The 23232-nt window shown below is 44.4% G+C and overlaps 1 protein-coding gene across 1 annotated transcript in view; it reads left to right on the top strand.

The window, feature by feature from the left end:
• Positions 1-23232, top strand: part of LOC144685768 (uncharacterized) — a 197050-nt gene that overhangs the window by 5200 nt on the left and 168618 nt on the right. Inside the window, exon 2 of the mRNA XM_078550619.1 lies at positions 16886-17233. Coding sequence (XP_078406745.1) covers positions 16886-17233 — 348 coding nt within the window. The remainder of the gene's footprint in view (positions 1-16885; positions 17234-23232) is intronic.

The raw sequence follows: 23232 nt of genomic DNA, 5'->3' as shown, positions 1-23232 counted from the left end.
ACCTGCTGAGGTTTTCCAGGTATTTTTGTTTTTGGAACTATCTGAGTTGCATCTGTTGCAGAATCTTGTGGCTGGTCGGTTGAACTTTTAGATTTTAATGTTAGCTCCATGAGTGATAAGGTTTTCCTTCAGGTATTCACAGTTAGATCTTCCAGTGATGTACAACCCCTGTGACATGAGGCAAGTGGCTATCAATCATATATTTTCTACATTGTCTTTACCACCAATATCCAGCTGCCACAAAATTGATTTACATTCCAAGTTCTTTGCATTCAAAATATTTAACATTCTATTATTACAATGAAAACTTACATTCAAAGGTTTAAGTCTATTGGTTATTGTTGCCTTGGTGGAGATTAATTTGGGAATTTGTTAAAAGTTATGATAGTAGTAATTTGTAGCCATGTGTATGTGTTTAATTTGTTGTAAATTAATAAATGTTTGGGACATGTGCTAACAAGTGAGGGACTGAAGCCAGACCGGATTAAAATCAAAGCAGTAGTGAACATGCCACCCCAGAATGTGTGAAAGACTTGGAGAAGCTTTTGGGAATGGTGACCTATCTTGGGAAATTCATTCTGAACATGTCAGAACTGACAGCACCTCTCAGAGAACTTCTACAAAATGATGTGGAATGGCACCAGGAACAAAGTCACCAAGAAGCTTTGACCAGTCTGAATAGAACACTGACCAGGCACCAGAGTTAAAGTATTACGATAACAGTCAGCCAGTCAAGATCTCAGTGGATGCTTCAAAGACTGGCCTGGGAGCTGTCCTCTTGCAAAATGAGGTACCAGTGACATACGCTTCAAAGGCAATGACTGAAACACAGCAGCGGTACGCCCAAATAGAGAAAGAAATGCTAGCAATTGTGTTTGCCCTAGAACACTTCCACCAGTTTGTCTATGGCAAAGACGTGGAGGTAGAGTCTGATCATAAGCCTTTGGAAGCTAAGCTTAAAATGCCCCTGAACTGTGCACCACCAAGAATCCAAAGATTATTAATGTGTCTGCAGAAGTACCAGGTCAGTGTTAAATACAAGCCTGGCAAGGAAATGTACATCACAGACACTCTGTCACGTGCATACCTACCCATCATAAGTACAGGTTCACATGCTGACAAGGAACTTACTTGTGGCTGTAGCGAAACTGGATGAGATTAGGGAAGTTACCAAGAACTATGCCACCCTGAGAAAACTGCAGCAGATTGTGCAAACTGGCTGGCCCACACATCGGAGCGGAGCCCCTCCTGCTGTACAAGAGTACTGGAACTTTTGTGAGGAACTTCATGCAGCAGAAGGAATACTTTTTAAGGGAGAAAATATCATAATCCCTGTAACACTGAGGAAAGAAATGCTGCAGCGCATACATGAAAGTCACCTCGGCATAGAAACATGCAGGAGAAGAGCTCGAGATGTAATGTATTGGTCTGGAATGGGAGCACAAATTGGGGAAATAGTGAATGCGTGCGCAGTGTGCCAAAAGTACAGTAAATCGCAACAAAAAGAACCACTTCAACCACACAGTGTTCCAGAGAGGCCCTGGCAGGAAATTGGAGTGGACTAGTTCACATTTGACAACAGTGAGTATCTACTAGCTGTAGATCATTACTCAAAGTTTTTTGAATCTGTGCTGTTGAGAAATGATAGTAAGAGCATCACTGTAATAAATCATCCACAATTATTAGGCACTGAGTTTCTCAAATTTGCACAGGACTGGGAGTTTTGCCACATTACATCAAGTCCCAAATATCCACAATCCAACAGAATGATGGAACGTGCTGTGCAGACCTTAAAACACCTGCTGAAGAAGGCAAAGGCGGATGGAAGAGACCCCTACCTGGCTCTGCTGGATTTTGGGAATGCTCCATTAGAGGGCATTGGATCATCTCCAGCACAGCTCCTGATGGGGAGAAGACTAAGAACTAAGCTTCCAACTGCACCCCAACTGGTAATTCCATAGCCAGTGAGCTACAGTGTACAGGACCTGCTCAAACTGAGACAGCAGAAGCAGAAACTCTAATTTGATCGAGGCGCCCGACCTCCACCTCACCTGAACATGGGAGAGACAGTGAGGATTCAGCATGAAGGGATCTGGAATCCTGCTGTTGTCACAGGAGTCACAGGAGAACCAAAGTCTTACATAGTGCAGACTCCAAACGCACAACAGTACAGGAGAAACCGGAAATTCTTATGGAAAACAAATGAAATGCAACCCTGCTCTGAACCAGAAAGTGTAGCTGAAGATCAAAAACCAGAGTGCACCAGTGAAGCAACAGATAACCAGACAAAGCCTGAGAGTCCTGAAAATTATCAAGGGGTGATAGTGGCAAAATCCTTGTCCTTCAAAATCACCTCTGTCACCAGAGATACAGAGATGAGTAAAAGACAAAACAGACTGATCAAAATAGGGTGAGAAAGAATAGATAAGAGATTTTGTGTACTTGAGTTGTATAAAAATTTTTTTTTAAGAAAGGGAAATGTCATAATAATAGCTGATTGTGATAGTGGACTTCAATACTAGATACTATACGGTACTCTGTACTACATATGAGGTCACCTAACCTGGGGGTTGAAGGTCAGATAGCACATGTTGAAGCCTGTTTTGATAGAGTTCAGACACTGCAGATATGTATTCATGTTAGGAAAATGTGTTCTCAATAAAGTTAGCTAAGCTACAATGTCAACCGTCTGTGTGCATCATTAAAAAAGAAACAAAAAACAAGGCAGTCTCCGGTACATCTAGTCTCATAGCCGTTGTAAGCCAACAACAGGAAAATTCACTAGTTCACTGATTGCATATGCCTCATGGCTGCTGCAGGGGGCAGAGAATACCTATTCCACCTGTGAATGACATTTAGTTACCTTTTGGGTAGTTAGGCATTTTACCTATATAATTGGCTTGCAGGACATTATTTTTCACTCCCCACACATGCCGCTTAACCTATTGATGAGGCCAGGAGACACGAAAGTGTCCTCCCAGCAACTTAGCAAATGGACACTTGAGTTGCTAAAATGTGATTTAGATATTATGCTGATAAGAACAATACTCCTACCTCTGATGCTGGCTTGTGAGGGGAAACCTCATGAATGCCCACTACCATCTTTAGAGATGGAACCGAGTCAAATTCCAGAAGTCTGAGATATTTATGTTGATGGATGTCGATGGAACACAATAGTGGATGTGACGAATCCTGATCAGTCCATGGGATTCTAAATTCCTGTCCACTCATCACAAGCTGAACTAATAGCGGTTACCCTTGCCATTCACTATACCTCCTCAGTTTCAACTAACTCCTGGTCTGACACCAGATATGTTTGTAATGCGGTCCTAGTGCTATCCTTATACCATAAGAACAGTATTGTTCATCAGATGGTAAAGCCTTACTGCATGCGAGTTTATTACACACGCTCTTGAATGTGCTTAAACAATGGAATGCTCCATGTTGTGTGGGTAAGGTATCAGAGCATAGAAAACATTCCTCACCACACACGAAAGATAATAATCAAGCTGACAATTTAGCTAAAGAAGCAGCCACGGAAGATCTCACCGTCCCAGGATGGGTTTTACCTAATCCCGTCACAGAGGTTGCAGCTGTGTTTAAAGTAACTGAACCTGATCTTTCTGAGTTACAGGACTTGAATAATTCCTACTCCCAAGTCAAAGCCTGGCATCAGCAGAAGTATCCACTTCTGCAGCCTACACCATGGGCTCACCTGACAAGTGTTCAAGCTCAGGGAGGTAACTCCTTTCTGTTGATGGTTTATAACAAAGAAGGTAACCTAGTTCTCTGTTTACCCCCACAATGAGATGTTGGTACTATTCCACTCTCACCCAACAGCAGGGCACTATTCAGCACCCACTACCATACAGAAGCTGTCACGTGTCTGCAGGTGACCAGGGATGGAGGAATATGTAGACCAATATGTGAACCAATGTTTACCGTGTTTACAGATCAATCTCCATCTCAGTCTAATTGTGCATTGCTCAGATCACAACTGCCTCTTCTACGCATCTGCAGATTGATTTTATAGGTCCATTCACTAAAGGCTCAGGGGAATTATGACTACATTTTAGTCATGATCGAACTATTTACCATGTGGATAGAAACATTTCCTACCAGAGATAATAAGGCATGCGCTGTGGTGCGTATCTTACTTAGTGAGGTGTTCTGTAGGTGGGGAATACCAGTACAAGTGGATAGTGATCTAGGCCCATATTTTACAGGAGAAAATTTTACACCACCCAACAAATGTTGCAGATACGGCATAAGTTACACATATCTTATCATTCACAATCCTCAGGGATCATGGAGAGAGGATATAGAACCATAAAGATTATACTGAATAAATTATCTACAGAACGCCTCACTAAGTGGACAGGTATGCTTCCACTGCGTTTAATGGCAATAAGCTCTACCCCATATAAGACTACAGGTGCAAGCCCATATGAAGCCATGACTGGATGGCAATTGAGAGTTCCAGGACATTTAACTTTGGAAGGTAGTACCTCATTAACATTGCAACCATGTAGTCAGAAATGGCTGCAAAATTTGATTGAGCATGTAGCTGAAGTAAATAAAATAGAATATAATATAGGGGATCAATTGGTGTTACGAAACTCTGCCTCTAAGAGACATTCAGTTGATGTAAAATGGACAGGGCCATGCACAATCATAGACAAATTGAATCCTGCTGTTTACCTATTATGGATTCCATCTCGATGGACAGAGGAGCCAAAGTTAAAGTGGTTCCACACTGATCAGTTGAAAACTGTGAAAGAATAAATGCTTCACCTCTTTCAGTTTCAGGTTAGCCAGGAAAGCGCTTGGACTGATGCAGCTGCTGATACTCATCAATATTGTCCCAGCAACGGGTCTCTCTACTTGGATGTCCAGCCACATGCAGATAAGCACCACAAATGTGACTACAGAGGATGGACATTTGGGTTCTACGGATTACTGTGATATAACTGTTTACTGTCAACATTGCAAATCGGATCCATCTCATATTGATGATGTAGGTGCAACACTATGGGTTTGGAAAGGGGAAGAATTGAAGGTAAAATGTGATTGCTCCAAAAAGGTATTAAAATAACACCCTAGTTCAAATTGGGAAAGGGGACATGAAAAGATATAGATTATCGTTGTGTCAGTTTTGTTGAATTCTCCCCAAACGATATTTAGGATCAGGCTTGAACACTTTAAATTGGCCTAAAATGGTGAAAAGGTAACGTGCTAATGGGGAATTTAGGTCAGCTGAGCATAATGTAGGTGCACTCATACAAGTTTGTCAAGAAGATATAATAATGTTATTGGAAATTATTTTAAAATAGAGTTCTTGTGGGGTCTGTGTCTATGTGTGTGTCTTAATTGGATTAAAGCCAGCTAGTCTGGGTGCTTTGATGTATAGTAGTTTTGAGATGTTAATTAGGTAAACATAAGGAGGGTAGAAGGTAAAGTGTAAATTTGCATTTGTTAAAAGAAACCATTTAAGATTGTGGGTGAAATCTTGCACCTAGCTAGAAGACGCCAAGCAATGTGTTTATTTTTTTTCAGCTTACTTATAAACTTGAAGGGGTGTTATTGTTAGAAGAGGTAAAGTTAAAAGCCTGGTGATTCAATGGAAAGTTTACATTCACAAGAGAAATATATGTAAAAAGGAAAAAGGAGATTGTGTGTAAGGTAGAGACATTTTAAGATCCAACAAGTGTGAGAAGCCTCCAGCCTGTAAGCCTCAAGCTGCTGCCTGCAAGGGCCCAGAGCTGAAAGAAACTCAGTTTGAATGCAACTGTCCATGGTGTGCTTTGCCAGGTGTCTGTTTAAATCTATGAGACTTACTGTCGCCTTAATGGGGGTGTAACTGACAGTCAGATTGATTAGAGGATTTTTGTAGTTACTATAGTAGTAATTTTGTAGTTGTATGCATGTGTTTACAATCTTTCTTGTATTAATAAATGTTTAATTTAGTTTTATAAAAACACTCTTGAGACTCGGTAGCCTTATTACTACTGAATTCAAAGCCTGCACCTCAAAACATGCAAATAGCAAAAATGGGTTATGACAGTTGTTTCAAGTTTCCCTCTGGGATTTGAACAATTCAGCCTTTACCATCAGCTTCATCATAATAGGTTCATGTCAAAGAGGAAGATAAAAAAGGCAAGAATAGCAAGGTTGGAACTAAAACTGATGCTATTCCACCAGAAGAGCGCTCAAAGTTAGGTAATGAACCACAAAATGGATTCGTAGTTACCCACACATACCAATAATTGTACAACAATGTGAGATATGCGATGGAACCTGTAGTGCTACATTTTGGCGATATCCCTCTTTCTCAAGGGCTATGTCAACCAGAACATCAGAGATATTATGGCTAACTGGTAGAGAAGATGCTAAAGGTTTTATGTCAAAGAGCCAAGTACAGGGCGATTGGGGAGGATGGAGCGAGAAAGGTAGAGCAGAGAACGTAAATATGGCAATGAAGAAGAGGGAAAAGAGAGGATAAGGAGAATGGATTGGGTTAGGAGCCTCAGCTGGAACTGCCGCATGGAATAGGATTGATATAGAGAGTATGTGGGAACATAATGAAGTAATGTGAGGACAGTTGGAAGGTATTCTAGTGAGAGTGAATAAGGAAGATCGAGATGTAGTTCAGGAATTGTGTCTCATTCTTTTGACAGTTAAGGATGAGATAACTGTATTTTGACATTGAGTAAATGCTTAATGAAATTATTAAAGAAAAGGGACAGATGGAGGAAACCATATCTAAAGCTATTGCTTGTTCAATTTATGGAAGTTATATCCTAGGCTAACTGGTAACTAGTCTCAATGATTTAGAGAATAATCAGATTCCATCTTTTATAAACGATATCATAATTAAAGAGTGGTTCACAGGTTATGGTGACATAAAGAAAGCGTGACAAAATGGGCTACCATATTTAGTGAAGGGAGATCAGATACATGGGAGCAGTGTACCTCTGGTATTATGGTTGCCACACTTACAGGAGGAAACTTGATGGGGAGCATTTAGAGTAGAATCCATAGTGGCCCTGAAACAGAATATTCATATCTCTTATGCATCCCACCCAACTATATTAATACATCACAACTACACTTGGGGTAGTCCAAATCTTGAGTGCTGTTCAGGGAGATGAGGTGATTACTTCTGTTGATGTGATGTTAGAGGTCCAGGGAAACCAGCTTGTGGGTTTGTCCTAGATCAGGTATCATCAAACTGTGATATGGATATTCAACAGTGGGGAGAAGAGCATGTTAAATATTTGTATCTGCAAATGGGAATTCATTGTGTTACTACTAATGCTCTGAAAATGAACCATGGAATGAAGTGGTGTCCTATTTCTAAACCCACATTTTGTTTGAAACCCACACAGATTACACATGTAGGAAATATGCGAGAGGTAGGAGTTTAGGGGTCATTCCATCAAAGATACATTTCTCATGGAACCCGATAAAGGTGTTTGAGAGAGTTTGCCTCCAAGGTGTTCCCATGGTAACACCTTCTATTTGGGCATACATGGGCCTGTAACTTTCGCACTCCCCAGCGTCTGATTTGGGAGGAGTACCCCGAAGATGCACTGGGGAATTCCTCTGGCAGGTTCCCAGGAAAGGGTTTGCATGGCAATTGCCCAGAAGTGCTAACTTCCTCTGGACATTTGTGCTGTGCTGGGACCCACCTGAAAACATGATTTAAATCGCAAACTTCAATGGTTTCACCAGGCTTATACCAATAGTTACCCAGAAAAAGTTAGAAGAATTAAAACCTCTTTTAACTTCTGGATAACTATTGTAAAGACTCAGACTGACCCTATGGGGCTGCCTCACACCCCTGCGACCCCACTTTGGGACTCCTCCCATTCCCCCCTCCGGCCTCCAGCAATTCCACCCCTCTCCGACCTCCAGACCACTCCAGACCTCTAGACCCTCCCCCCGACCTCCGGACCCCCCGACCTCCTGACTGCCCCCCCAAACATCTGGACACCCCCCCCCCGCCGACCTCAGACGCCCCACCTCCCCCGACTTCCTGACACCATCCCCTCGCCAAGACCTCGGATTCCGCCAATCTCCGGCCCCCTGACCTTGGACCCTCCGACCTTCAGACACCCCCACCTGCCCCGACCTCCGAACGCACGCCTCCAAGACCTGGGACCCCGCCTGACATCCGGACACACCCTCCGACCCCCACCCCCAAGACCACGGATCCCCTGACTTCTGGACCCTCAGGGCTCCAGACACGCCCCTCTCTGGACTCGCAGACCTCCGGAATCACTCTCCACCACCCTCGACCTCTGGACTCACACCCCCCCACTGCTGACCTCCAGACTCACCCCGCCCCCTGCCACTACCGACCTCCAGACACCCCTCCACCCCCGTCGGCCTCTGTACTCACCCCTCTGCCGACCTCCGAACTCACCCTCCCCCCGCTGACCCCCGCACTCACTCACCAATCCCCCCCCGCTCCCCCGCCGACCTCCGGACTCACATCCCCCCCCTCGCCGACCTCTGGACTCACTGTCCCCGACCTCTGGGCACAACATGCCCACCTCTTGTCCAGACCCCAACCCCCAAATCCTATCTACTTACCTTAGACACTTACATTCTCCCTGGCCTGTCAATTTCCCTGGCCCTTTAAACTCACCTGCTTTAGGGCAGCTAGTGGCGTAAAAAAGGGAGCGTGGCCTCCTTGAATCCGCTGGATCTATGCTTCGCTGGGGCCTGCGAGGATTCTTTCAATGCAGGCCCCAAGCAGATCCGGCGAATGGAAGTCGCAACGCAATTTCTAAAACCAGGTAAGTGTGCATTTATTTCTTCTAAATTCTGTGGGCCAGCGCTTTCCGATGCTAGTCGGAGGTTACGGCCCATGGTGTCATTAAAATTGAACCCAACTGCGCGAGTTGCCAAGTTCATAAGTTCAATGAATATTGATCGTGCAGTAGTGGCGCGTCTAGATCACCATATTTCTGATATGTGGATGAAACGTTTGCTAAATTTAAATCTGTAGCTGCATGTAACAATTTCCTTACATGTCTTAATGGGCTCCATCCCGCACTCAAATTCATTTATGAAATGGGTCAGTCAAATTAGCTCCCCTTCCTTGACATACTAGTTGAGAAATCTGCCAGGGTGTTCTCTACCATGGTCTACCACAAGCCTACCTTCACTGGTAAATGTATGCGTTGGGATTCTTACAGTTCCACACACTATAAGATTGGTCATATCGACAACCTTGTAAATAGGGCCTCAGCCATTTGTTCACCATGCAAGCTTGATGCTGAAATAGAGTGCATCAAAGACATCTTGCAGGATAATGGCTGCCTTGATCAGATTGTTTTGCTCTGTATATCATGCAAACTCATGAATAGGCCTAAGACTGCCACTTTCAGCCCTGAAAGTGCCCAATCTACTTCAGATTACCCTGGAAGGGCAAGGTATCTCAAAAATTTGAGCAACAGGTGAAGCTAGCTGTTTCACGCTCCTACTATGCAATAGCAACACGAGTGGTATTTGCCACCAACAAGATGCTGCCATCAAGCCAAAAAGAGGTTCTGCCTATCACACAAATGAGTGATGTGGTATATGAATTTCAGTGCCAGTGTGATGCTAGGTATGAAGGCCGTATGTTCCAAAGACTGGCGGATTGTATCAAACAGCATGTCCCTGCCGCTGTACGTCCCAAGCAGGATATAGACTGTACCCAACCAGCCCATGCTTGCAAAACTCTAAACACAGTGTCCAACATTAGATGTGATTCCGCGATTGGACATCATCAAAAGAGTGCGAGGAGAGCGGAGACACAGGATAAAAGACCGTGAGGAGAGCGGTGGAGACACAGGATAAAAGAACGCGAGGAGAGTTCGAGGGAGCAGAGTCGGAGGGCAAAGTTCCAGAGAGGTGAGTATAAAAATCTTACCTCAGGGATTCGTGGACCTTGGATCTTAAAAAAATTTTTTTTTTTAAATTAAAAGTGGTGTCACGGTAAATCTGTGACCTGATTGGCTGGTAGAGAATCTACACTGAATTTGAAACTAAAACATTGTTAAACTCATTAAACCAAATAAATTAATCACTTAATTAATAAGTAGAGGGTATCTAGACCAGAATCAGGGGATTACTGTTCTTAGAATTTAGCATTTATAGTAGAAATCTAGCCCTAGAGAACGTATAGTTAATAAGGAGTCAATAGGCAGTTATTAGATTTAAATTAATTTATTAAATAGTCTAGAAATAGCAGTCGCTGGGGTGAAGTGCTTTACAGGTGGGATGTGGGAAATCTGTGACGCTTCAAGTGTCCCGGACAACTACATCTGCAGGAAGTGTGCCCAATTGCAGCTCCTCACAGACCACTTGGATCGGTTGGAGCAGCAGTTGGATGCACTTAGGAGCATTCAGGTGGCGGAAAGCGTCATAGACAGGAGTTTTGGAGACGTGGTCACACCCAAGGTACAGACAGATAGATGGGTGACTGCTAGAAGGGGCAAGCAGTCAGTGCAGAAATCCCCTGTGGCTGTCCCCCTTTTTAACAGGTATACCATTTTGGATACTGTTGGGGGGGGATGGCCTATCAGGGGAAAACAACAGCAGTAGCCAGAGCAGTGGCACCACGGCTGTCTCTGTTGTTCAGCAGGGGGGGTCAAAGCACAGAAGAGCAATTGTCATAGGGGGCTCTATAGTCAGGGGCTCAGATGGGCGCTTCTGTGGTCGTGAAAGAGACACCAGGATGGTATGTTGCCTCCCTGGTGCCAGGGTCCAGGATGTCTCTGATCGGGTACGGGACATTCTGAAGGGGGAGGGAGAACAGCCAGAGGTCGTGGTACACATTGGTACTAACAACATAGGCAGGAAGAGTGATGAGGTCCTGCAGTGGGAGTTCAGGGAGTTAGGCAGAAAGTTAAAAAACATGACCGCTAAGGTTGTAATCTCAGGATTACTCCCTGTGCCACGTGCCAGTGAGGCTAGAAATAGGAAGATAGTGCAGCTGAACACGTGGCTGAACAGATGGTGTAGGAGGGAGAGTTTTCGATATCTGGATCAGTGGGATCTCTTCTGGAGCAGGTGGGACCTGTACAAGAAAGACGGGTTGCATCTAAACTGGAGGGCACCAATATCCTGGCTGCGAGGTTTGCTAGTGTCACTCGGGAGGGTTTAAACTAGTATGGCAGGGGGGTGGGAACCAGAGCAATAGGTCAGCAGGTGAAATAAATGACTGGGAACCAGTGAATATGGCCAGTAGGACTAAGAGGAAGGGCAGGCAGGGAGAAATTACTGAACGCAGTGGGGCTGGGGGTCTGAAATGCATTTGTTTCAATGCGAGAAGTATAACAGGCAAGGCAGATGAGCTTAGAGTTTGGATTAGTACTTGGGACTATGATGTTATTGCTATTACAGAGACTTGGTTGAAGGATGGACAGGATTGGCAGGATAGAGAGGGATGTAGAAGAGGTGGGGGAGCTGCACTGCTGGTTAAGGGGAATATCACAGCTGTACGACAGGAGGACACCTCGGAGGGCTCATGCAGCAAGGCAATATGGGTAGAGCTCCGGAATAGGAAGGGTGCAGTCACAATGTTGGGGTTTACTATAGGCCGCCCAACTGCCGGCGGGAGATTGAGGAACAGTTATGTAGGCAGATTTTGGAAAGATGTAAAAGCAATAGGGTTGTTGTGGTGGGTGATTTTAACTTTCCCTATATTGACTGGGAATCACTTAGTGCTAGGGGTTTGGATGGTGCAGAATTTGTAAGGTGTATCCAGGAGGGCTTCCTGAGACAATATGTAGATAGTCCAACTAGGGAAGGGGCAATACTGGACCTGGTATTAGAGAATGAATCCGGCCAGGTGGTCGAAGTTTCAGTAGGGGAGCATTTTGGGAAAAGTGACCATAATTCAGTAAGTTTCAAGGTATTGGTGGATAAGGATAACAGGAGTCCTCGGGTTAAGGTGCTTAATTGGGGGAAGGCTAATTATAGCAATATTAGGCAGGAACTGAGGAATCTAAAAACAAAAAGCTAAAAGCTACTGCGGATGCTGGAAATCCAAAACAAAAACAGAATTACCTGGAAAAACTCAGCAGGTCTGGCAGCATCGGTGGAGAAGAAATCAGTTAACGTTTCGAGTCTTCACGACCCTTCGGCAGAACTGAAGCATCGTTAGGAGAAAGGTGAAATATTATTTCGTGAAGACTCGAAACGTTAACTGATTTCTTCTCCACCGATGCTGCCAGACCTGCTGAGTTTTTCCAGGTAATTCTGTTTTTGTTTACTGAGGAATCTAGACTGGAGGCGGATGTTTGAGGGAAAATCAACAACTGACATGTGGGGGGCTTTCAAACGTCAGTTGATAAGAATTCAGGACCGGCATGTTCCTGCTATGATGAAGGATAAGCATGGCAAGTTTCAGGAACCTTGGATAACGAAGGATATTGTGAGATTAGTCAAAAAGAAAAGGAAAGCATTTGTAAGGGCTAGAAGGCTGGGAACAGGTGAAGCCCGTGGAGAATATAAAGAAAGTAGGAGAAACTTAAGCAAGGAGTCAGGAAGTCTAAAAGGGGTCATGATAAGTCACTGGCAACCAGGATTAAGGAAAATCCCAAGGCCTTTTATACATATGTAAAAAGCAAGAGGGTAGCCAGGGAAAGGGTAGGCCCACTCAGGGACAGAGGTGGGAATCTGTGTGTGGAACCAGAAGAAATGGGAGAGATACTAAATGAATACTTCTCATCAGTATTCACCAAAGAAAAGGACTTAGTGGTCGATTTGTCTAGGGAAGAGTGTGTAGATAGCCTGGATCATGTTGAGATCAAAAAAGAGGAGGTGTTAGGCGTCTTGAAGAATATTAAGGCAGATAAGTCCCCAAGGCCCGATGGGATCTACCCCAGAGTACTGAGGGAGGCAAGGAAGGAGATTGCTGGGACCTTGACAGAAATCTTTGTATCCTCACTGGCTACGGGTAAGGTCCCAGAGGACTGGAGAATGGCCAATGTTGTTCCATTGTTTAAGAAGGGTAGCAGGGATAATCCAGGAAATTACAGGCCGGTGAGCCTTACGTCAGTGGTAGGAAAATTATTGGAGAAGATTCTTCGTGACAGGATTTACTACCATTTGGAAGCAAATGGACATATTAGTGAGAGGCAGCATGGTTTTGTGAAGGGGAGGTCGTGTCTCACTAACTTGATCGAGTTTTTCGAGGAAGTGACAAAGATGATCGACGATGGAAGGGCAGTGGATGTTATATACATGGATTTCAGTAAGGCCTTTGACAAGGTCTCTCATGGCAGACTGGTACAGAAGGTAAAGTCGCACGGGATCAGAAGTGAGCTAGCAAGATGGATACAGAATTGGCTTGGTCATAGAAGACAGAGGGTAGCAGTGGAAGGGTGCTTTTCTGAATGGAGAGCTGTGACTAGTGGAGTTCCGCAGGGATCAGTGCTGGGACCTTTGCTGTTTGTAGTATACATAAATGATTTGGAGGAAAATGTAACTGGGCTAATTAGTAAGTTTGCAGACGGCACTAAGGTTGGAGGAGTTGCAGATAGTGAAGAGGATTGTCAAAGGATACAACGGGATATAGATCGGTTGGAGACTTGGGCGGAGAAATGGCAGATGGAGTTTAATCCGGACAAATGCGAGGTAATGCATTTTGGAAGGTCTAATACAGGCAGGAATTATACAGTAAATGGCAGAACCCTTAAGTGCATTGACGGGCAGAGGGATCTGGGTGTACAGGTCCACAGGTCACTGAAAGTGGCAACGCAGGTGGATAAGGTAGTCAGGAAGGCATATGGAAGGATATGCTTGCCTTCATTGGCAGGGGTATTGAGTATAAAAGCTGGGAAGTCATGCTGCAGCTGTATAGAACCTTGGTTAGGCCACACTTGGAATATTGCGTGCAATTCTGGTCACCACATTACCAGAAGGATATGGAGGCGTTGGAGAGGGTGCAGAGGAGGTTTTCCAGGATGCTTCCTGGTCTGGAGGTTGTTAGCTATGAGGAGAGGTTGGAGAAACTCAGATTGTTCTCACTAGAGCGATGGAGATTGAGGGGCGACTTGATAGAAGTTTACAAAATTATGAGTGGCATGGACAGAGTAGATAGTCAGAAGCTTTTTCCCAGGGTGGAAGAGTCAATTATTAGGGGACATAGATTTAAGGTGAGAGGAGAAAACTATAGAGGAGATGTGCGGGGCAAGTTTTTTATGCAGAGGGTAGTGAGTGTCTGGAATTCACTGCCAGAGGAGGTGGTGGAAGCAGGTACGATAGTGGTGTTTAAGAGGCAGTTTGACAAATACATGAATAGGATGGGAATAGAGGGATACGGACCCCGGAAGTGCAAAATGTTTTAGTTGACGGGCGCAGGCTTGGAGGGTTCCTGTGCTGTACTTTTCTTTGTTCTTTGTTCTTTGAATGATCCTCAGTGAGCTAAAATTTACGCTGACAGCCAATTTAAGATTGTCAGTTGGGCTTGCAATGTGGCCCATTTGCATGTACTGGAAGCTACATATATTAATACACGGGCCCCTGTTCTTTGAAGACAGAAAGAACACATAAACACATTGCACCTGTTTCAGCTAAACAAAATAAGTGACAGTCTGTGATTCTATGATGATTCCACCCCAACTCTTCCTGCTCACTGGTGCTGTGAGTTTCACTCTGTCTCTGCCTCTGTCTCACCATGTACACCCTCCCAGGTGGATGTGCCTGAGCTGGCAGTTGAATAATTAAGGTGCCCTGTTAAGCAACCGACTCTCTGGAGCTGCTAAACTATTTAATGGAATCTCCCATCTGTAAGGGACACCGAGGTCATTCATTTTAGGAAGATGCACATTAACTTGTAATTCAGAAGAAGTTACTGACTAATGAGAGGAGGTAGTTCAAAAACGTACACAGAACATCTGGAGACTGTAACCACTTTGAGATGCAGGCAAACCATCCCGTTACCATCCTGGACCTGACTCCAACTTCTCAAACTCCATTAACCTCACCAGTGTGCCTGCTCAGTACTTGTAGACCCCCTACTCATCATTCCCATGGAGAAGGTCTGAGTCGATTTGTTGCCATTGTTTCTGGCTGACTCTTTCTTTATTAAGGACAAGATGGTAACAGCACAGGAATTCATTTAAAATTGAAAGACACCAAACACTAGCTCAGTAGTATAAATCTGGCATACCATTTCCCATTAAATCTCCAAACCCAAACTAAAGAGACATAATAGAATGTTAAATATTTTGAATGCAAAGAACTTGGAATGTAAATCAATTTTGTGGTGGTAAAGACAATGTAGAAAATATATGACTCATAACCATTTGCCTCATTTCACAGGTGTTGTACATCACTGGAAGATCAAACTGTGAATATGCGAAGGAAAATCTTATCACTCACAGAGCTAATATTAGAACTTAAAAGTTCAACTGACCAGCCACAAGATTCTGCAATAGATGCAATTCAGATAGTTCCAGCCTGCAGCTAGTGTCCAGCACAATGCTTATTACTTGCGTTGTGACTTGTTTGACTGTACTAATTATTCTTTTAGGTAAGTTTCTGGATTTTAAAAATAATTTTCTTGCATTGTATCATATTAATATAAACTCATTTAATACATAAGGTGTTTCTGCGAGTGACTGATACAATCCAGTTGATAGTTGTGTACTGTGCCTGTCTGTTCATACTCTGTACACTTTCCCTGCCATTGCAATAAACAGTGAATTATTACTATCTTTATCTGGAATGATTCAGGTTCAGTCACCTCTGTAACAGAGAGGATGGGGAAACTGAAATGTGCTGGGGCAGGGGAAGATGCCCTACACTTGGCTAGAAGCACAACCTGAGTAAGTGTGAAGTAAACTCTTACCACACACGTCAGTACAGAACTAACATTAGAACTAGAAGTTCAACTCCAGCCACAAGATTCTGATCGTTCACTCAGATCATTCCAGTCTGCAGAGTCCAGCAGGATGTTTGTTACTGGGCTTGTGGTTAATTTGACTGTATTATCTGTTGTTTTACTTGAATTTAAAAATTGAATTCTATTTCATGTTAATATAAGCTATTTCAAAAAGCACACACTGGCTTTAGAGGGGATAAAGTACTGATTTACCAGAATAATGATGGGGGGGGCTTTAATAATGAGGGCTTGGTTAAATAAACCAGGGGCAGAATTTTGCCGTCAGCGAGCAGGGGGCGGGGCCTCCTTAGAGCTCTTCAAAGCTTCTTCAGAGCTCTAAAGAAGAGTCATACGGACTCGAAATGTTAACTCTTTCTCTCCACAGATGCTGTTAGACCTGCTGAGTTTTTCCAGCATTTTCTGTTTTTGTTTCAGATTTCCAGCATCCGCAGTATTTTGCTTTTATCTTCATGCTTGTATTCCCCTGAGTTTAGAATGTTGAGGGGTGATCTAATCGAGGTGCTTCAAATGTTTAAGGGATTCGATAGGGTAGATACAAAAAAACATTTTCCCTGGTGGGTGAATTCAGAGCAAGGGGACGGGCAATCTTAAATTAGAGCTAACCCATTTAGGGGTGAACTCAGGAAGAATTTTATCACACAAAGTGCAATAGAAATCTGGAAGTTTCTTCCGAAAGATTTGGATCCAGGATCAGCTGATATTTTCAGGACTGAGGTCAAAAATTTTGTTAGGTAAGGATATCAAAGGATATGGAGCTAAGGTACGTAAATGAAATTGTGGTATAGAGCAGCCTTGACCGAAATGAATAGTGGAGCAGGATTGAATGTTGAATATCCTACTCTTGTTCTTGTGTTTCCCCCATACAGATGAGCTTGTAAAATAGTATTATTTTCAAATTTTGGGCCTGTCTGATCATATTCTATTCACTTTCTCTGTCACTGCAATGAACACTAATGTTTACCTTGACTGTTTCAGGTCCAGTCATTTCTGTAAGAGGATCAGAAGTGCAAGGATTCCTGGGACAGTCGGTCACACTGCCGTGCAGATACTCTGTCGGAGAGAATGGTGAAACTGAAATGTGCTGGGGCAGGGGACGTTGCTCTTTACTTGACTGTTCACAATCACTGATTAGAACAAATGGGAAAACTGTAACTTCAGCAATTTCCACAAAATACCACCTTGATGGTAAAATAGAGGAAGGAGATGTATCGCTCACGGTGGACAATCTACTTGAAGAAGACAGTGGCTTGTATTGTTGCCGTGTAGAGATTACCGGTCTCTTTCCTGATCAGAAAGACCATTTTAATCTGCTGATTTTGGAGGGTGCGTCAGCTCAATATTATCTATTATTTATATTTCTCCCAAATAAACAATTTATCTAGATTTTTCGCTGATATCTCAGTTGTATATCAAGGACATTTATATACAACTATATCAGTTTTATATAAATGCGCAGAGGCCGCGGTGCAGAGTGGGCCTGTCACCTGAAGCATGCTATTCCCGAAGCCTGTATGTTACCTTGCCGAACCTGGAGACAGGCAGCTCTACATCTCTAACTGGTGACACAGGTTCAGCATGCTGCAGTCTAGAGATTAGCAGTAATGCCCTCGTACATTTCATACATTTAATATGATGTAAGGCCTTGGTTCCATATTTGTAAGTTTTCTAATAACAGTCAGTCACTATCCTCTTTGTAAGGGGTCAGGGAGAGATAAGCAATGTCTAAGATTGATGTAGCCCAGGATGACACATGTGGTGATGGAAGTTTAGGGCCACCTCCAATATTCCCTCTAATTTCCCTTGGCTCTGTGTGGCTCGTCTATTGTAAAGTGCGGTTCATTCCTGAGGGAACGTTGATCACCTGAACCCTGACGGTGGACTCAGTAATCCAAAACCTGAACCACGGGCAAAACATCAGGGGCAGAAATGAATGGTGGAGAGCCACGAGCTGTGAAACACAGAAACAGAAGACTCCAGCCATGGTCTCAAAATAAAAACAGAAAATACTGGCAAAAATTTGGCAGTTGGAGTACAATGTGAACTTATTCATTTTGGCAGGAAGAATAGAAAAGCAGTATGTCATTTAAATGGAGAGATATTGCAGAACTCTGAGGTACAGAAGGATCTGGGTGTCCTGGTACATGCAACAGGAAAAGTTAGTGTGCAGGTACAGCAACTGGTTAGGAAGGCCAATGGAATGTTATTGTTTCTTGCAAGGGGAATGGAATATTAAAGTGGGTGGTTTTACTACAGATGTACAGGGCATTGGTGAGACCGCATCTGGAATACTGTGTACAATTTTGGTCTCCTTATTTAAGAAGGGATATAAATGACAGGTGGCTGCTGAAAGGCTGTTTCCCCTTGCGGGAGAGACTAGAACTAGTGGACATAGTTTAAAACACAAGAAGTCTCCTATTTAAGATGGAGGTGAGAAGAATTTTTTTCTCGGAGGGTTGTGAATCTTTGGAACTCTTCCATAGAGAGTGGTGGAGGTAGGGTGAATGAGCTTAATTAAGAAGGGAATGAACTTAACTAACAAGGGAGTCAAAGGTTATCAGGGGCAGTCGTAATGTGGAGTTGAGGCCACGATCATGTTAGCCATGATCTTATTGAACGGTGGAGCAGCCTTGAGGGGCTGAATGATTTACTCCTGTTCCTAATTCATATGTTCATATGTATATTTGTATGTTTGTATGTTTGGCATAGCATACAAGGGCAAGGAAGTTATGTTGAACTTGTATAAGACACTAGTTCAGCCTCATTTGGAGCATTGCATCCAGTTTGGGGCATCGTTACGATCACAGATGATGTTAGTGCTGAGCAAGCCAGTCCCCAGAGTGAAGTCTGTCTTGCTGTTCATAAGCCTTTTGTTTTATTGTAAAAATGAGGAGGAAGAGCTACTGACCTCAAAAGCATAGAACTCCAGTAACACCTTTAGAATTTTAAACATGAAAGGATTTACTAAAAAAAACTTAAGCACAAAAGATAAATGTTACACAATTAAAACAGTCTTACAGAACAACACCCCAAAAACGTGCTTGGTTAAAATTACACAATTAAACTACCTTTCTGGCAACAACCTCTTTATAGATTTTGAACCATAAAGATCCAGTGAAATACCATCCAAGTCAGAGAATTGTTGTCACTTTAATAAAGGTACACCTCACGACTTCGCAGACACTTCTACTCTGATGTGGAATTCCAAAAGGAGGTTCAGAAACAACCTGTTTCCTAAAACAAAGACTCTCTTGGATTAACACTGGGTGGCTGATTCCAATTCAAACCTTTCACAGCTTCTCAGCAGCTCACACACAAGGAAACTGGCCGTCAGTGGGTTCGGCCACAGCAATCTTCAACAGTTAAACGTCCCTTTCCTTAAATATCTTTTCTCCCCTTTCATTTCAGGGTCCATTGTCCTCAAACACCTATTTGAAACTCAAATTCTCCAAATATAAAAATCTTTCATGTTTTCTATTTTGCTTCTACTTTTGGGTCAAGAAAATTTAATACACCTTCCCCTGTTTACTCATGGAAGCCCTGTAAGATGCAAATGTTCTTTTCTACCTTTGAACTCCCTTTAGAAATTTAACAGCTAAAAAACAAATTTCCCTACTTATCTCACAATGCAAACTTCAGATCCAACCTTTTTACTTGTAACTCAAACCCACCATAACCTCTCATTACAAATGAACAAACCTAACATCTTTAACCTTTTGTCTCTTGGCTTCATGACAACTGTCTCTATGTAACCGTCCCCTGTTTAATTAATGCTGGACACACACATGCACCCACAGCTTTCTACCCAGACAACATAATCACAAAAATATAAAATTACACATTTCTCATCACGCCTGCCTCAAAGCAAAAAATGAAACATCATATTTCTAAAGATGTTTTCATTTTCTTAACCTAATTCTTATTACTCACCATACTTATCTATGCAAAATACTATCACACTATAGTGTACATGCATCAGCCATGGAAATATACACAAGTCTTTGGCAAGAATAAAGTTCATTCCAGTCCAACTTTCAATTTCCAACATCCAAGCCCTTTTGACTTTAGGCTCTTAACAATGATATTCTCCTGTCCAGCCACATGTATAATTTTCAGATTGAATGGTTGTAATAATAAACTCCACCAGAAAAGGTTTTTACCCCAAAATTCCTCCAAAAGTTTGAAAGAGTTATGATCAGTACATACAAACAACTCTGATTTGTTGCTTGCAACACGCACTTCAAAATGCTGCAGAGCCAGAATCAAACTTAAAGGGCAGGATCTTGACGTCAGTGTGTGGGGGTGGGCCTGAAACGCTGACGCGTAAAATGACACACAGTGATGTCGGGCGTGCATCCTGATGTCACCGCACGCCATTGCGATATTTCGGAGGGCGGGCACGCTATGAGTTCCGAGGCGCACCTGCCATTAATTAACAGGCCACTTAAGGCCCTTGAGACAGTAATGCACGGCGATTTTTGTCAGCCCATGTGATTTTCGGGTAGGCCACATTTTTAAAAACCTCATCCATGGGTGGGATAAGAGGGGTGAGTGGGCTCGTGAATGCGAGTAGTTAGTCATTTACTTTAGAAACTTACTGCTACTTGCTTGTGTGAACAGGAGAACTTCAAATCTCTTCACAGCTGCTTGTACAGGAATAACAGGCTTCAATTCAGGACTCTGGAGGAAACATAATTCTTGGGGCCTTGCAGGTTTCAGGCAGCCTTCCCTTAACCTGGGAATGGGAGTTGTGCTCTCTACTGGAGTCACCTCCTCTGAAGTGGAAGAGAGGGCTAGAAGGGGGAGGAGTCCATATTCAGCCTCCAGGGGAGCCACTTTTGGGAGGAGAGGCACAGGCACAAGGGGCGCAGGACCAATAGGATGCGCAAGGTGGAAGAGGCTGCAGAAGACGCCACTATCCTGCTGCCAAGGTTTACAGGCAGCGAAGCAGCTACCTCAATTGACTGAGGTGCGGTGCCGAAGAAGGCTCCACCACTCACGGGGGACAGATACCTGAGAGCAACATCTGCCTGGCTAGGGACATTAACTATGTGCCTTGTCAATAAAGCTCAATGACAAAGATAAAAACAAAAAACTGCGGATGCTGGAAATCCAAAACAAAAACAGAAATACCTGGAAAAACTCAGCAGGTCTGGCAGCATCGGCGGAGAAGAACAAAGTTGACGTTTCGAGTCCTCATGACCCTTCAACAGAACTGTTCTGTTGAAGGGTCATGAGGACTCGAAACGTCAACTTTGTTCTTCTCCGCCGATGCTGCCAGAGCTGCTGAGTTTTTCCAAGCTCAATGACAAACAAGTTACTTATAACATCATGGGTTCCCGTTCATCTACTGAAGCAATGAAGCACCCAGAGGCTTGTTGAGAACTAAAACATTTAATGATTGCACACTGCAAAACAGAACTGAAAGTGCATTAAAAGGTGTTGAGCATCACACCGAATGAAAAGCAACTAATAGGGGGGGGCAACAGAAAACCACCAGTGATAAGCCCGTGTTGAGCCTAAGGTGATTTACATTTACGTTTGTGGGTGCTATGTCTTGGTGCTCTCCCCTCACTGGCACCGGCATTGGAGACAGCCTGCTCACTCTGCTGTCCTGTTGGCCTTGATGACCTCAGCGGGTGTCCTTTGGCCTGTGGAGCCTATGCTGGCCTGGGAGGGAACGACCAGTTGCACGGTTGGCATCTCCCTAGTTGCCGCAGCCTCATCAGATGCCATGGCCACTGGCAGAGGGGCAGAGGAGCTGCTGCCCTCATCTGTAACGCACTGAGAGGACCCCGCAGAGACGACAAACAGCTCGTGCACCAATGTGAGGTCGCTTCGGACCTCCCTGCTCACCATTGATGGATGGGCACCTAGCTGGGATACTGGGTGCCCAATCCATCTCCCACACTGACACTGACCACCTGAGGTCAATGCCACTGTGAGGGCTTGCAGGTCTGAGTGCATCCCCAGGAAGCCCTGATTGTTCTCCTGGAGGAGCCTCTCCATGAGAGTCGCCACTCTCTCCATGGAGGAGGCAGTGCGCTCGGCCATGAGGGTCATTGCATTGCTCATGTTCCGCATGGACTCCTCCATCACAGAGACCATGGCACGCATTCCCTCATGTATCTCCACCAGATCCTCCCACACACCCTGCTGGACTTCCAGCATCTGCTGCCTTAGGGACAACTCCAGGGTCCCATCATCAGCCATCGACTGAGCATGTGCCTGGTCCCCTGCAGTCCTCCGAGTGCCGGCGCCATGGGCACTCTCTGTCTCTGCCTGCACCTTAAGCGAGTGTGAAGTGCCCTCATCGTTGTGCCCCGGGACACTAGCCGACAATCTTATTCCCACTGAGGTGCTGGTATCTGCGCTGGTGCCTGCCTGGCTGAGAGAGTGCGACGCTGGTGCGTTTATATCTTCTGTGCCCTCAGGGGTGAGTTGTGGCCCCTCAGGCTCCTGAGACTGGCCCTGCTCTGGTGAGGCTGAAAGGAAGAACAAGGACATTTGATTAGTTGAAGTCATTACACTGTTAATGTGCAGACCTGACACCTGGATCAGGATGCGCTCCTCCTTCCATTATCAATGGGGATTCCATGTTGGAAGCTGAAATCAATATACAGACAACAGTGGGACGTTTGCCCTGACAGACATTGTGACCTCAGTGCACAGCCCTCTTACCTCCCAGCGGCACCCCAACCTTATTGTGGCTGGTAGACCTGGGCGCATGGTGCCCCTCCAGCTCGAGAGCCTCCTGCTCGTATCTGATGATGATGAGAAGGTGGGGCTGCCCTCCACCAGTCCGCAGCCACTCAGCATTATTATGAGCTGTCTTCTCCTGAAAGGAGAGAGGCTAACGTTGATTAGTTCACCCTGTACCTGAATTGCCATTGCAGCCTGGCCAACCCCACCTGAGGAAAACCTTGCAGGGCTCATCCGATTTGTGACCCTGGAGCTGCCATACACTCACTCCTAGCAGCCAGGGCTGACCCCCTTGCACAGATGCTGCCTCCATGACATTTGCCATTCACACTGTAAGACCTTCCAAACCAAAGAGCACTACCATGTAGAAGGACAAGGGCAGCAGATAGATGGGTACACCGCCACCTGGAACTTCCCCTCCAATTCACTCAGCATCCTGACTTGGAAATGTTTCGGCGCACCACCACTGCACCTAGGTCCAGATCCTGAACCCCACCCCTCCCAAAACAGTAAGTACTGTGGGTGTATGTGTACCACATGCAGCGGGTACAGAAGGCAGCTCACCACCACCCTCTCAGGGGCAAATAGGCATGGGCAATAAATGCAGGCCCACCCAGCGAAGG

The sequence above is a fragment of the Cetorhinus maximus genome, chromosome 10 (genome assembly GCF_964194155.1).
Source record: "Cetorhinus maximus chromosome 10, sCetMax3.hap1.1, whole genome shotgun sequence".
Lineage (NCBI taxonomy): Eukaryota > Metazoa > Chordata > Chondrichthyes > Lamniformes > Cetorhinidae > Cetorhinus > Cetorhinus maximus.
Note: the sequence above shows the minus strand (reverse complement) of the source record. Positions and strands in the feature narration are given on the sequence as shown.